General features: G+C 45.6%; 1 protein-coding gene across 1 annotated transcript; it reads right to left on the bottom strand.

Moving 5' to 3' along the window:
- Positions 1–2,176: 2,176 nt before the first annotated feature.
- LOC125536557 (mavicyanin) lies at positions 2,177–7,257 on the bottom strand. The gene is made up of 2 exons (XM_048699794.2): positions 6,957–7,257; positions 2,177–2,812 (listed from the first exon to the last, which is right to left on the bottom strand). The coding sequence occupies exons 1-2, from the start codon at positions 7,138–7,140 to the stop codon at positions 2,421–2,423; spliced, it is 576 nt and encodes a 191-aa protein (XP_048555751.1). The 5' UTR covers positions 7,141–7,257; the 3' UTR covers positions 2,177–2,420.
- Between the last annotated feature and the right edge of the window lie 9,104 nt (positions 7,258–16,361).

Raw genomic sequence — 16,361 nt, 5'->3', positions numbered from 1 at the left:
GTGCAGGTTGAGATGGAGTTCTACTGGAAGACGGACGTCGTGCAGTCGAAGCGCAAGAACGACACCGAGGCAGGGCCTTCGTCATCACAGAGGAAGAAAAAGAAGAATGCATGAGCCTTGAGTGTGTTCAACGTCGATTCTGACGGCAAGAGTGATGGGTTCGATGATATCGAATGGGATAAACTATAGTGTTTATAGTTTGCTTGTCGTAGTTTAAGTTGGTAGTTTAATTTTGCATGTCGTATTTAAACTATGTTTATAGTTTGCATGTTTAAATTTCGGTCGAACTACGTATGAAATATGGTCGAAGTAGCTCGAATGTTAGTTCAAACAAATTTGGTTTTATTTATCTAGATGCCCTATTTTAAGACAACTGTTGGAAACGTTGCCTTGTCATGCGAAAAAAAACTGTTTTCGTGCCCGAATATTTCTACAACACCCCGTTTCCGTGCGTGCAACTATTGGAGATGAACTATGGAGTAGCTGTCGGGCGTTGGATTTGGAAGACCGAGGCTGAGATTGCTGGCAAGCCAAGAGCTGCGTGTCAGACCTTCATCCAAACAGGCCCTTATGAATTAAGACTATGCTTAGCATTAGTCATTAGTAAGACTAGTACTGACAGATAAAGTGAATTGATCGCTAGTGCACACCATGTTCCTGGCAGCATCCTGTCTGAATCCTAATCCACTGATGCGCTCAATGATTGTATCTCAGATGATTATTTTAGAGTTAATTACACTTTTGATATATAAACTTGCATTCGACGTACAGATTCATACAAATTTGAAAAATGACACAAATCAATCCTACAACTTACGTTTCAGGTGCACTTCAGTACATTTTCCGTTAACTCGCCGTTAAACACAGCATGCTAGCTGGCCCATGTTCCGACCTACGTGTGGGTCCCATAAGTCAGTTGCCAGGTAAGAAACTGATACAAATCTGCAACCAAGGGCGACAAGTCGCACGAACCATTTGCTAGCCACTACATCACCTGGTAGCTTGTGTTAATTGTAGAGTTCGATTCTATTTATACATTTGAGAATAATAATTGATTTGACGTCAAAATATGCGTTGCACAGAGGTTTGGACAAGGCTTTTTTCATTATTTTTTGTTCTATTAAAAAGTCATATTGTTTAACATAATAATTGATTAAAAGCCAAAATACGTGCCGCAGAGGGGGTTTGAAATAAGGTTTTTTTCTTCTTCTTGATTTTGGTTTTTTTTGTGAAGGGACCCAAAAAGTGTTATCCAATGCTAAAAGAATCCACTTTTCGCATATGAGTTGTTATGGTTCACGCCTTATCACTTGGACAAAAGTTGTTATACGAAAACATGTGCATATGAGCATCTGACCATTTGAAGTCTAGTTTTTTTTTAACGATGTCAAAAGCATTCACGGCTCACGGAAATATCAGATAGCCGGCTGACCGGGAAAAACAGTGATGAGAGACCCACTCATACAATAAATCCTGTGCAACACACATTTTAGATTCGAATCAGTTTTCCTGATAAAAAAAATATAAATAGCTGTATATCTCTAACATTAAGAAGAAGTAACATGTTGCAATGGCTAGTGTCTGATGCATGCAACACAACGTCTTGAGTTTGAATCCTAAAAATATTATCACTTACATCTTTTGAATCGAGCGAAAAGATACCGACATTGAGAAGAAAACAAAACTTGTTCAAACGCCAGCACATAAACATATAAATAATATCTATCTCTAACATAAACATATAAGAATAGGTGGTGTAGTGGAGGAGCGCGCGTGTGGAACACCTCTCCTTTCTTCACACCAACTCATACTAGTGGGAGAATAGCTCACCTTATAAGTTGATGTACACCTCTCTCAACTAGCTATGTGGGGACTAAACTTTCCACCACTCAATTGACAGTACGGGCCCTTAGGAATTTTCTGAAATTGTTAAATGGGTCTATAGCCCAACTAATATTCAGCAACATGCAGCTCGCGTGTTGTGTTTAACGGAGAGTTAACGAGAAAATGTATTGAAACGTACTCGGAATGCAAGTTATATGGTCGATTTGTGTCATTTTCAAGTTTATGTATGAATTTGTACATCGAGTCCAAGTTTATGTATCAAAAGTGTAATTAACTCATTATTTTACATCTTGAGAAATGCCCCCAATTGTTACTCCCCAAGGCATGTCAGTAAAAACCATAAGAGAGTGCTCACTTGATTGATTAAACTAAGCACAAATCCCCAAACCAGACCAAGATCCACTGAGAAGAGTATGGCACACAAAAAAGAGAGCAAAACAGTAGTACGTAATAAACAACACAGGATCCAGATGACCAGAGATGTCTCCACGACTGCTCGCACTCATACGGCGACAAACGGAAGCTCACAACTCACAGGGCGCCATCCATCCATCCTCGGCCGGCAAACCTCCGGACTACAGCAGGTTCAATCCGGCAGCGGCCACGGACAGCACGGACGCGGCGACCGTCACGGCGAACGAGCTGCTGACGGCCGGCGCGGCGTTGGGGTGCGGCGAGGGCGCGGCGCCGGCGCGGCCGGCCGAGCCGCCGCCCGCGGCTCCCGGGGCGGGCGCCATGGCGGGGGCGGTGGAAGGGGCAGCGGAGGAGAGCACGCGGACGTCCACCTTCTGACCGATGGCGCAGTGGCCCGGGAAGCCGCAGAGGAAGTAGTGGTGGCCGGTGGTGTTGAGGACGACGGAGTCCTTGCCCGTGGCCCAGGTGGCCGTCGGCTTGGTCACGTTGCAGTTCTTGTAGTCCGCCTTGCTCACCGCGATCACGTTGTGGAACTGCTTGTTGTACGTGAACACTGCGGCAATTTTTCCAGCCAAAGCACAAGTTAATCATCACAGGAGCAAATTAATTTGACATAACCATGATAATGGAAACGACAATCATCCGCACCGGCTATTTACTCGATCGAAATCGGCATGTTGTTAATTAGACTGTTCAGGCCATGCATCTGATAAAATTAATGCCCTAGGGCATGAACATTCTCATGGGAGAATTTCTGTTTTTTTGGTTGTTGAGGAACAACATGAGAACATTCTCATATCAGAAAGTATCCTACCAACCCACTCACTAGTCACTAACAATCAGCTCCCCACCGCCCACCTATGTGCAATTCTGCATCCATTCGAGCAGGCTACAAATCACTCTCATTACAACAGCCCCCTGACTAATTTTCTAAAAGATATGCATCTTGGTTTACCAAACACAGATCAGATGCGCCACGCGTACCTCTCATAAAGATATTCGATCTAGGGCTAAGTTAAACATGCTAAAACCCACAGCAAGTATAACTCGAGCGGCATCTCCTCCAGTGGAACAAATAATATGATCACCATGCTCGCAAACTTTACAGCTCATGATCACACCTCAACCAGGAATCCACTTATCCAGATTGCAAACACCATAGTTTGGCCGGCAACCTATCATACATTACACAGTGGTAATCATAGACCCTCTTCCTGGATGGGCCATAGCTATACAAATTTTGTGGTTCTGTGATCACTACGAGTGCTCTCTAAAGATGGCATACATGTGTCATTCCTTTCGGCCCACCGAGAGCTACCAACCAACCAGCCAGCAATGAGAGCGCATGCATCAAGGTGAGTTGGCAACAGCAACAGGTTCCCAGCATAATTTGACAAGTTGCAAAAGGGGTTTCAGGCAGATCGGGAGGGGAACAAGAACAGCTTGGAGTCGAGGGGGATGATGGTCCACCGAGGAATTGCATGCCCCATTGGTGAATGGGTGATGAGGAGTGGAACAAGGAACAATCAGAGGATGATAGTGTGTGTTGATGTGCACCATCTTTGATTCTTGATGTTGGGCAAAAAGTTTGCCTGGTGGGTACATCGCACTAGACTAGACGAATTTTCACCCTCCTAAATATGGTAATTTAATTGTGTGCAGAAACAAAAAATGATAAACTTTTTAGAATCTATATCCAGGAGGGTGACCTTGTAACAGGCAACCACCGAGTGGGAATCAGCAGTTGCCTTGCCCCACGAGACAGTGACACCAGGAACACACACGTGAGCTTACTCAGGCAGGGGCTTTAATTAGCTTTCAAGATTGTAAGTTGCATGATTCGATTCTGGCAAATCGTACCTGGTGTGACATTTCAAAGGTAAAGCGAATGCGCAACTTAGTCAAGCTTCTAGTTTTTGCTGCATCTAGGTGAAAGCGTCAAGAATTTAAAGTGTTGTGAAATTGTTGGTAATCATGGTACACGGCTGCTTTTTGAATGAATTATTGCACATGTGCGATCAAACAGTAGTGCAGTTTTTGTGTGTACCAAGTGTAATAATAATTTATTTTGCTCCATGGCACATGATGAATTCAAGAGGTTTTGGTCACTGAATGCAAAAGGAAAACGAATGGCTTGGAAAGGCAGCGCACTAGACTTTCTGTTGGCCTGTGGAAATAGCAAACGAAGGCAAGAAAACCTATCTTACGCAACAAAGCAAACGGAGCCTTTAGGGCTGAAAACAAGCATTAAAGCACGCCTTGTTTCACGCTTTAGCATTAGCAAAACCGATCCTCACTTTCCAGACACGAAAGAAGACAATGATGTGTGTGTGCCTATTAGTAGTAGCACGAGTATGTTCTTTCGGAAATCGGAAATTATCTTCTGTTTTTTTGCTCGGAGAAGAAAAGAGTCCCTCTCTCGAGTGCGCGCACGCAGACATCAGGTAGCCGGTCACGCTTCTTGGCTGAAAACAAGCAGGCAAACAAAGGGCAGCAGCAGTTTGTTCCGGCCAAAGTTCCCTCCCTGGGATTTAGTACGGCCGGCCACAGGCAAGCTGCCAATGCCAAGACACGCCACCACACGGTGCTCGATGTAGAGTACACCAGATTACTGGTACTGCTCCGTCCGTCCGTCTAGGCGAACAGAGAAAACCAGAAGGGCGGGGCAGGAGGACGAGCCCGACATGGCGGGAAAGCTGGCGGAGCGCCCGGACGTACGACGGCCGGGTTCTTCAGGAAAAAGGCAGACGGAAAAGCCACGGCGACTTGGGACCCCACAACCATGGGGCCATCCTTCTTTTTTTTGGAGCTTCCATGGGTCCATCCTTGCGGGGTCAGGTTAGGTTGGTGCTCGGTCAGGCTGGGCGGTAGTTGGTCTTCTCTTGTGTCGTGCAACGCCCTATGCGTGTGTGAGTGAGGTGAGGCCCATCGGGGTGCCGTCCTCTCCGCCGGGCGGATGCAGTTGCGGCCTTGCAGTACCAGACGCGTCCGGCGTCCCCCACCACGACTGCGCACCGGCCCGGCCACGTTGCGAAAAGCGCCGAAACAGCCAGGCCAGGGACCCTGCCTGCGCGGACCACTACGGGGGCAAAGGTTCGAGTCACGCTGTGGGGGAATATCTCAGTCTTTGCAGTGCAGGAACCGAGTGCTCGCTAGCCCTGTCGACACAGCTTCTCCCGCCAGAGTTATGCACTGTGCACCACAGCAGCCTCAGCTAGATCTGTGGCATGCGTCTGTGGTCTGGTTATCTCTTACTCTCTCAATTATCATGTACTCCCTCCGTTCACAAATGTGTAACACAGTATGTTCAACTTCTTTCTCAGTCGGATGTATATAGGCACGTTTTAGGGCCTGTTCGGAGTCTCACCACTCCAAAACTCCACTCCCGGAGCGGGTGTAGCTTCAGCTGAAAATAAAGGAGCGGCGAAACACCCCCTCCGTAGATCCTCGTATTTCTCGGAGCTGGCGGACTACTAAACAGGGCCTTAGTGTGCTTGTTCACTCATTTTAGTCCGTATATGGTTCATATTAACATATTCAAAACATATTATTTTTTTGAACGGAGGGAGTAGTTTGTACTCACCTACTCCGTAGTAGGACTGCGATATCTGCTCACACCACAAGTCATGCTTGCACTCGATAAAGTCGGGCTTACACGGTACACACGACACGCCCAACCCATGCAGCGTGTACCACCGAGCAGTGAAATAATGAAAGCTTTGACTGGAGTCACGTCGTGCGCGGCGTTCGCGCCGCGCCGAATCACACCGACCACGGGGAGCGCACGGCCGCCAAACTAGAGTGGATAGCACCGCCGGCCGTGAAGCCAGCTGCACGCCATGCGCCTATCCCGAGGTCGCGTTGTGTGCATACGTCAGGCGGTGCGCTGGGTGCTCTCGCGTGGCAACAGGTTGCGGCGAAAGCCAAGAGGTTTGGGATGGATAACGATTGACGTCGCGCGTCCAACGCCTTCTATGCCGCACAAGGAGCGAGAGCGAGCGGTGCCGACTTACTGCCGAGTGCTCTACTTCTCGGACTAGTGGCCGTGTCGTCGTGTCTCTCTCCGCCGGCGAACTCTGTTAAATAATCCTACTGCAGTTCAGAAGTGGGAGTCGGGCCCGCTTCCACCTTCTAAAACGAGTGGTGGACTGGTGGCTGGCAGGGTCTAGTAGATTGACTGGACAGTGCAAAATGCTATGTGGCTCTCGCTCGTGTGAGCTTCTGCAAACTTATCGTATGCGCGTGCACCCCCGAATGATAAATTTAACCTAAGCGCAGGTGAAGATACTATCTAAGAAGTTCTGAGCAGCACAGAGCCCGAGAGCCGTTTATGGACAGAGCTCCGGGCACGAGGGTTTGGGAACGATCCTAGTCCTCGAAGAAGAGCAAAAAGCCACGTGCTCAATCTTCCGGTTTCACCAACATACTAGTTCTTGTTTGTTTTTACACCGGCTGAGATTCTTCTTCTTTTCCTTATACCAAGGAATTTGGAAGAAAAATCGCAGCCATGTTAGAACGAGGGGAGCAGGTTTCACCAACATAGTTCTTGTTTGTTTTTTACACCGGCTGAGATTCTTCTTTTCCTTATGCCAAGGAATTTGGAAGAAAATTCACAGCGATGTTAGAAACTTAGAACGAGGGGAGCAGAGCGCGCGAGCGTGACGTAGAGAGGTGCGAGGGAGGGGCTGGAGGCGTACCAAGGGTGTCGCCGAGGCTGAACTTCTTGGAGGCGGCCCAGGCGCCGTAGTCGGGACTGCCCATGATGGTCCACCCGAGCTTGTCGCCCACCTCGTACACGGCCGCCGACGCCATCCCGGCCCACATCGCCGCCGCCACCAGCGCCGCCAAGGCCACGGCCGAACCTCTCCTCAGCGCGGCCATGGCTACCACCGAGGTTGACACACCAGCCGCAGAAAGGAGAAACTCCGGCTACTTCCTTGCTCTGTTCGTGCTCACTCAGTGGACTGGAGAGTGGAGTGTAGGCAGAGGGTGGCGGTACTGTCCGGTTAGTTAAATAACCCGACATGCTCCGAGAGCCTTTCTGGCCCGGCCCGCAGCCCCGGAATTCCAGAAATGTCCCCGGCGGCTAGCGTTCGGTGAGGCGGTTTTAACGGGTGCCCGATGGTAATCTCTCTCGCGCGTTTTTGCAACCACCGGCCCGGCCATCGCTCGGCCAGCGCCGCACCGGCCGGTCACCGCTCATGGCTCGCGCGTCGCAACTACCGCTGCGGGTGCTGCCCGGCCAGCCGCTGCATGCTTTTTTTTAAGTGTAAAGCAAAGCTTTATAGATTAACGGTGCCTCAGCCTGTCAGCAGAGACACAAACAGCCACTCGAAACGGTACATCAGTGGTCCAGCTAAAATTGAAATTTAGAGAACATAAATGGCCTATCGAAGCTAGCTCATGAGCTACTGAGAGGGTGCTTGGATACAAGGGATTATTTTTAGTCTGACTAAAAATAGTCTTTTTTAGAGGCTAAAGTTTTAAGCACCCCTGACTTGACTAAAAAGAGACTAGGACTAGTCTTGAGGCTAAAAATTTTTAGTCATAGGAAACCTACTAAAATATGTATTAGCCCTCTCTCTCCTTATTTAATTCTTCTCCTTTAACACATGTGAGTTCTGAATTGGAGGGTTCGAAGGATAATAAATGCTCAATAACTTGATTTTAGTCTATTTAGTATTTGGATCCAAATATGGGTGAGGCTAGCAAGTTTTAGTCCCACTACTTTTAGTCATGGGACTAAAACGTATCCAAGCACCCTTTGAATTGGCCTCACGTCTACAATGATGCACTCTTTGACTAGAGAACCACAGTTTGAGCTGTAGCTTGAGGTCTTCAATGACGATGGCGTATGGAGATGAGTCCACCTTCCGAGGATCAAGCGCTTCCGCCAGCAACTGACAGTCTGTTTGAAAAACGACTCTAATGGCTCCAAGGCCTGTTGCTACGTCGATCGCTGCTGCCATAGCGTTGACCTCCGCACCAAAGGCATCTGAAATATTTTCCCCTCGCCCTGCATGCGTGCCTATAAGATCTCCAGCAGCGTCTCGGACCACGACACCCCATCCTCCGTAGGATTCCCCTGGAAAAAAGGATTCATCTATGTTGATTTTCAGAACATCTTCCTCCGGCGGCTGCCATTTTGTTCTAGTTGGTTGCTTTCCTTTATTAGAGAAGTACTGAAGATGCTCCATAACCCGGCTTTGTGCGCGCCACACAATTTCTGGGGCAGCCACAACCAGCTCTCCCTCCCTCAGTTTATTTCTATTATTCCATCATAGCCACCAGAATGTAACAATCCAGCCGCTGCATGCTTGATGCTCTGTAATAGTTGAAAAAATGTACGAGCAAGGGACGTTTGCCGGTTCTCGTGCACATGGGGCATGGAGGAAGCGTGGGAGGCCGAAACACGCGCTTTTTCGTGCGAGTTTTCCTTTTTTTTAATAGCTTCCGATCTACTCCATCCGTTCCAAATTACTCGTTACAGAAATTGATGTATCTAGAACTAAAATACATCTTGTTACATCCATACCTGCGACAAGTAAATCGAAATGAAGAAAGTACTCATCATCTGTCAAGATAGTATAAAGAACACCAGAAATAAAAAATACATTTAGGTCCGTCGACAACTTAGCGACGACTACTTGCACTGGAGCGAGCCGAAGGCGTGCTGCCGTCTTCGCCCCTCCCTCATTGAAGCCGGGCAAATCTTGTTGTAGTAGACAGTCGGGAAGTCGTCGTGCTAAGACCCCATAGAACCAGCTCACCAGAACAACATCCGCCGTCGATGAAGAGAAGCGTAGATCAGAAGGATCCAATCTGTAGACACACAAGCATAGACGAACGAAGACAAGATCCATATGAATCCACCGAAGACAAACGCCGACCGAATCCCGTGAGATTCGCCGGACACAAACCTCCACACGCCCTCCAACGATGCTAGAAACACCATCGAAAACGGGGACAAGGCGGGAAGAATCTTATTCCATCTATAGAGAGCCGCCACCGCCGCCTCACCTCTCCGAGCAGGACACAAACCCTAACAAAACTCAAAAAAAGTATGAAAAAATGGAGCCCTCCCGCCGGCAAGGGTCGGGATCCACCATGCCTCCATGGCTGTAAGACCATAGAAGACGAGGTAGATCGGCGGCGGCACCGGCGGGAGGCACAAGAAACCCTAGCCAAGGGGTCATATTTTCTTCCCGTGGAAGAAAGTAAACTTCCGTACGAGTTTTCCTCTTGTCTCTGGCGGCTGGAATCCTAGCCGCCACCAGGAGAGGCCGATCTTCCAACGACATCCTCCGACGGCTCCCCTTCTCTGGCGATCTTGGTTGTCGATGGTGAGGGGGGTCGCCGGATCCACTCGTGTGGATTGTTTTTACTCCCTCGTAGTCTAAGTTTTTAGGTTGTTCATCGTTTTTGCTCTTCGGCGGCGACGATGACGGCGCCGAATAAAGATTCGTCAAATCATTCCTTGGCGAGGCCATTGGTCCTATGGTTGGGGATGGATTTGGAAACTAGTCTATCCAAGCAAGGATGGCATGGCGGCGGCATCCTTGTGGTGGACCTGTGTCCTCATGCTCCGCCGTTGCGACGGTGTTTGCTCCAGCATCGGCGCGGAGCTTTGGAGGTAGTCAAGGAGCGAATGCAGATTGTGGTCCGCATCGACGACATCATGAAGACGGAACATGTGTTGGGCTCGTGGTTCGTGGATGGCAGGTATGGTTTCCTCCTTCGGCGTCTTAGTCGTGGTGGGGTGCCAGATCTAGATTTTGATGATGTGTCCGGCGTGTTGCCCCGGTCTGATTCGTTCAACGGTAAGGGCTTCACTTTTGATGAGCCACCTTGCAGGTCCGCAAAGCTGCATATCAGCGATGGAGCCGTGTCGCGCTCGGGTGAAGAGGTGATTCATCATTCTTTTCTTCGATGGCTACTATGGTGGTGTCGGAGGCAGGTGACGTGCGCTGTTGTCAAGCTCAGAGATGTTCTGCTATTTTTTTCAGTTTTGTCATATCGGTCTTTATGTAACTTGTACTTTATTCTTTATGATATGAATGTGACACTTATACCATGCACAAAAAGGAAGCGTGGGAGGCCCTTTGCCGTGGCCGTTCATCCGTAAACAGCGCACATGCTTCGGAAAAAAAATAGATGGTGTACAAAGGCATCTCAAATGGCAATCCATAAATTTTCTCCCGTTCACGGACAAGGAAGACCAGTCTGCAGACATAGATACGAGAGACCGCCATCCAACATTTCCCGCATATATTTCAACCCATATTTGAACTAACCGAATGAAATTCGTGCAAACCAGCCTATATTCAACAAAGTTTGGATAGAGAATAGTACAAATCATCCATATGAAGCATACAAATGAAGTCTAGTACAACAATGTCTCAAATTCGACTATATTAACCGGATGTCCATTAAGTTTTTCATCAACTGTTCAAGCCCTCCCACACATACTCCCCCTTCAGCTTCATCCAACAGTGTATGTACATAAATGGTCGTCCTTCTGTCCTGTGATACACCATGGCAGCGCGTGTAGACTACATAATGTGTAAACCAACAATGAGTGAATAAATCAATCCATAAGATGAGCAAGACGAAGCAAGATATACGATATCGTCATCTGCAGCGTGCAATGGTGAAAGGATCGAGAAGAGGTTTCTAGAGGGGGGTGATTAGACCCTCAACAAAGAAATGTAGCAATTTTTAAGTTCTTCAAGTTAAGGTGGAGTTTTAGCACAAGTTTAAACATTCACAATACATTTCAAGTAAGCATGGCAAGAATATATGAGCAATGGAAAATAAAGCATGCAAGTTGCAAGAAAGTAAAGGGATGGGATTGAAGTGTGCAAACGCAATTGGAGACACAGAGATTTTTGGCGTGGTTCCGATAGGTGGTGCTATCGTACATCCACGTTGATGGAGATTTCAACCCACGAAGGGTAATGTTTGCGCGAGTCCACGAAGGGCTCCACCCATGAAGGATCCATGAAGAAGCAACCTTGTCTATCCCATCATGGTCATCGCCCACGAAGGACTTGCCTCACTTGGGTAGATCTTCACAAAGTAGGCGATCTCCTTGACCTTACAAAATCCTAGGTTCAACTCCACAATCTTGACGGAGGCTCCCAAGTGACACCTGACCAATCTAGGAGACACCACTCTCTAAAAGGTAATAGATGGTGTATTGATGATGAACTTCTTACTCTTGTGCTTCAAATGATAGTCTCCCCAACACTCAACTCTCTTTCACGGATTTGGATATGGTGGAAATATGATTTGAGTGGAAAGCAACTTGGGGAAGGCTAGAGATCAAGATTCTTGTCGTTGGATTGGAATGTCTTGGTCTCAACACATGAGTAGGTGATTCTCTCTCAGAAAATGAGTAGTGAAAGTTTAGGCACGTTTTGATGGCTCTCTCACAAATGGAGAAGGGGGTGGAGGGGTATTTATAGCCTCCACACAAAATCTAACCGTTCCACATAATTTACAAAGCTTGGTGGGACCAAATAGTGAAACTCAGTGAGACCGACCTGGTTCAAAATGTGAACATGAGGCTTTTCAGTGGAACCGAATTGACCAACTCGGTGGGACCGATGTGCTAGGGTTAGGGTAAAACCTAAACTCGGTTTGACCGATTACACAAATTCGGTGAGACCGATTTTGGTAAAAAGCAAACAGAGATTTTGTCAAGCAAACTCGATGGGACCGACTGCATATCTTGGTGGGACCGAAATAATTGCAACCGACGACAGAGAGTTTGCAAACCCATCTCGGTGAGACCGAACTGATTAGGGTTTCTAGCAGTGGCTATGTCAAGTGAACTTAGTGGCGCCGGATAGATCAAATCGGTGGGGCCGAGTTTGACTTTAGGTTTAGGACATATTTGGAATTGAGAAAGTGGTTGAGGGCTTTGGAGCATATCACTAAGCACTTCGAGCAAGTAGACATTGGCTTTTCCTATGGACTCAATGTGATCTTGGATCACTAATATGAAAATGTAGAGTCTTGAGCTTTTGCCAATATGTGTCATTAGCATCTTGAAGGGTTTCCATATCCTCTTGTCCATGCCACGCCTTTGTTGAACTCTCTGAAATATACTAGATACAAATATTAGTCCAACAAGAGATATGTTGACATTAATTACCAAAATCACCCAGGGAGCACTTGTGCTTTCAATCTCCACATTTTTGGTAATTGATGACAACATACATCAAAACTTCAGATAAAGATATGAAGGATAACAAGTAAAGCTTTGGAAAGACATGTAACATGCATATGCCCCCCTACATGTATGCAATCATGTAAATATAGAATATAAGAGTATGTGAATGCGTAAACATGTCAGAGCAAGCAATGAGTTACATGTATCTTGGCTATATGCATCAGAGTAAATGATGTGAAATGCAGAAAATATACCTACATGTTCATGAGTTCTTCTTGCAAACAATATGTACATCAGCAAGAGATCCCCATGCACATGAGTGTGATTCATATACTTACTTTGTGGTCTTGAGCGGACTTTGGAAGAGATGATCCTGAGAAACAGGGTTAGATAAGACATGAACATCTACTAAACAGAGCAAGAACAGGAAACCACAAGAGTACCAAGACTGGGATGACATGTAGTGAGTGAGTACTTAGTACTCTATTTGGATATTGACATGTCCCCAAAGAGATAAAGATATTCAATGAATTCGAAAGATTTTCTTCCTCTAACTGTCTTTCTCCCCCTGAATCTGATGTTGGATAACGGGAGAAGATAGGGTAAAAGAAAATCAGAGCAAAACAATCATAACACATACTAACATGTCTTTCCCTTCTTGAAGACATGTGACTTCTCTCCTCTATGGATAATAAGCATCTAGAGAAGCTTAAGGCATGCTTTCTTCCTTATGTGATAAGCTTTGATGTGCTCTCTCTCTCTCTCCTCCTTTGGCATCAATTTCCAAGAAGGGATCTTCTGGAGCATGAGTCAGGAAGGTTTGGTCCTTGAGTCACATTACAAAGCAACATGTAATTTAATATGCTAGTAGAGGACAAGAATCATCGAGTGGAGTCGGAAGGAGAAATGACAGTGACAATGGCAAAATGTTTTCTCGGTAGTGAAATCGGTTACTCCGAGTTATTCTCATCGGTGACACCGAGTTGGCAGTGTCATAGATGATGCATATCGGTCAGACCGGGTTTGTCCTTGTCGGTTGAACCGATGAACAATCTACAATGTAGCATTGTAGTTCGGTCTAGCCGAGATGTGTAAATCCGTGAGACCGAGTTCAATACCGAAGAAAATTTTTGTCATCTCAGCTCACTAGATAAATAAGATCTCACAAAGATTTGCAGGGAATTAACTGAAAGATTTGTAATGAATTAGATGCAGGGAATGCATAACATAACAAAGAGAAGAAAAGAAATCTAGATGAAGTTTTTTTGAAAGGGGAACAAGCATGCAATAGATAAATGCAAGAACATAGAAAAACACTAGAGAACTTCATCTAGAATTGGTCGGCGATAGAGTCATCTATGTTAGAGTATATTGACTGAGGAGTCAAGTGAGAACACTTGATCGTAGGTCATATCATCATTTAAGCTCAAAATGGGGTTGCCATTTTTCGTTTAAGTATTTTGATGTATTCATATCTTGTTGAGCTGCTTTGACCCATGTCTTGGGGTAAAACTTCTCTAAAATGGAATAACATCCCTTGGGTGGTGGTGTTGATCTTGATCATGTAGTTGAACTTGTGTGGGATGGTCAAGGTTGATGTAGCTCATCAATGGTTGGCAGCACCACTTGTAATTTGAGTTTGTCTACCTACATGGGTTAGTCTTTCAAGGAAGAGCACTTGTGTATCCGAAGTGACAATCATGAAATTTGATACCAAATAAAATTTGATATAATGAAATTGTCAAAGGATATGTTGAAAGGTTTCATGCTTCCTTGTCTTCAACCACCATATTGTAGAGACTTGGTGATGTAGAGATTGTTCAAGATGTGAGTGATTTGCAATCTCATAGATTTGGATTCATCCAAGTACCTACAAGGGTTAGATGACATGCAAGGGTACAAATATAGATCCAAGACATATGATCATCATCATAAGAGAAATATCAAGGATTAGTCAAAGGCTCATGCCTTGCATGCATCCAAATGGAGTTTCTAATCCAAGTTTGAGGCATCAATAATGTTCAACTCACTCTCAAATGGCAAAATACTTTCTCATCAATCGGTTTGGTGAATATATCTGCCAATTGCTTATCGGTACAAACATGCTTAAGATCGATGTTTCCTTTAGCAACATGATCTCGAATGAAATGATGACGAACTTCAATATGCTTAGTTCGAGAATGTTGCATGAGATTGTGAGCAATCTTAATAGCACTTTCATTATCACAAAGCAATGGAACATGTTTCACATATATCCCATAATCTTTAAGAGTTTGGGTCATCCAAAGTAATTGAGCACAACATGAACCGGCGACAATGTATTCCGCTTTGGCACTGGATAAGGATACCAAGTTTTGTTTCTTGGAGGACCAAGACACAAGAGATCTACCAAGAAATTGACAAGTACCCGAAGTGGACTTTCCATCAACCTTGTCACCGGCATAGTCCGAATCGGAGTAGCCAACAAGATCAAAAGAAGACCCCTTAGGATACCAAATGCTAAACTTTGGTGTATGAATTAAGTATCTCACTGTCCTTTTCACGGCCTTAAGATGACATTATTTAGGGGCCGCTTGATATCGTGCACACATGCACACACTTAGGATAATATCGGGACGGGAGGTACATAGATATAACAATGAACCAATCATAGAGCGGTGAACCTTTTGGTCAACCGGTTCGCCATCCTTAGTCAAGTCAAGATGTCCACTAGTAGGCATGGGTGTATTCATACCTTTGCATTCTTGCATGTTGAACTTCTTGAATAAGTCCTTGGTATACTTTGTTTGAGAAACAAAGGTACCCTCCTTAGTTTGCTTGATTTGCAAACCAAGAAATAACTTGAGTTCACTCATCATTGACATCTCAAACTTCTCTGACATTAGTCTTCCAAACTTTTCACTAAAATGAGGGTTAGTCGAGCCAAATATGATATCATCAACATAAATTTGGCACATAAATAATTCACCATTAACTCTTTTAGTAAAGAGTGTTGAATCAAATTTTCCAATCTCAAAGCCTTTTTCAATAAGGAACTTGGTCAAGCATTTATACCACGCTGTAGGAACTTGTTTAAGACCATAAAGAGCGTTGTGAAGTTTGTAAACATGGTCGGGTTTCTTAGGATTAACAAAGCCGAGAGGTTGTTTAACATAAACTTCCTCCTCAATTTCAAATTTTAGAAAAGCACTTTTAATGTCCATTTGATACAATGTGATATCATGATGATTGGCATAAGCAAGTAAGATGCGTATGGACTCAAGTCTAGCAACGGGAGCATATGTCAAACCATAGTCCATACCTTCGACTTGAGTGTAGCCTTGAGCAACGAGACGGGCCTTGTTGCATACAACTTGTCCATCTTCATCTTGCTTATTCTGAAACACCTATTTGGTACCAATGACATTTTGGTTGTTGACCGGCTTTTCTACCAATGTCCACACTTGGTTCCTTTCGAAGTTGTGTAGCTCTTCATGCGTAGCGTTCACCTAGTCCAGATCATCAAGCGCTTCTTCAACCTTCATAGGTTCAATACTAGAGATGAATGAATAATGTTCATAGAAATTAGCCAAACGAGTTTTAGAGCGAGTAATTCTCCCGGTTTGGTTATCGGCAAAGATTTGTTCGACGGGATGGTCTCTTGAGACTCTTGCTCTAACTCTTGTGAGCTTTTGTTTGGGTCGGGGTGGAACATCTTCTTCATCATCTTGTTCTTCCTCTTGGCCTTCTTCGTTGTTGGTGTTGTTGTTCTCTTGTGGAGGTGGAACGGGAGGTTGATGAGGTTCATCTTGGTGTACTTCCTCGTTTTCTTCATCTTGGCGTGTCCCATTTGTGGATGCCTCCGAGTCAACTCGTGGTTCACCTTGTCGTGAGGTAGAAGCTTCCACTTGGACGGACGAGGTACTCTCCTTCACCTCTGTTGGAC

This window comes from Triticum urartu, chromosome 2A (genome assembly GCF_056163025.1).
Source record: "Triticum urartu cultivar PI428250 chromosome 2A, HENAU_Tu73, whole genome shotgun sequence".
Taxonomy (NCBI): Eukaryota; Viridiplantae; Streptophyta; class Magnoliopsida; order Poales; family Poaceae; genus Triticum; species Triticum urartu.
Note: the sequence above shows the minus strand (reverse complement) of the source record. Positions and strands in the feature narration are given on the sequence as shown.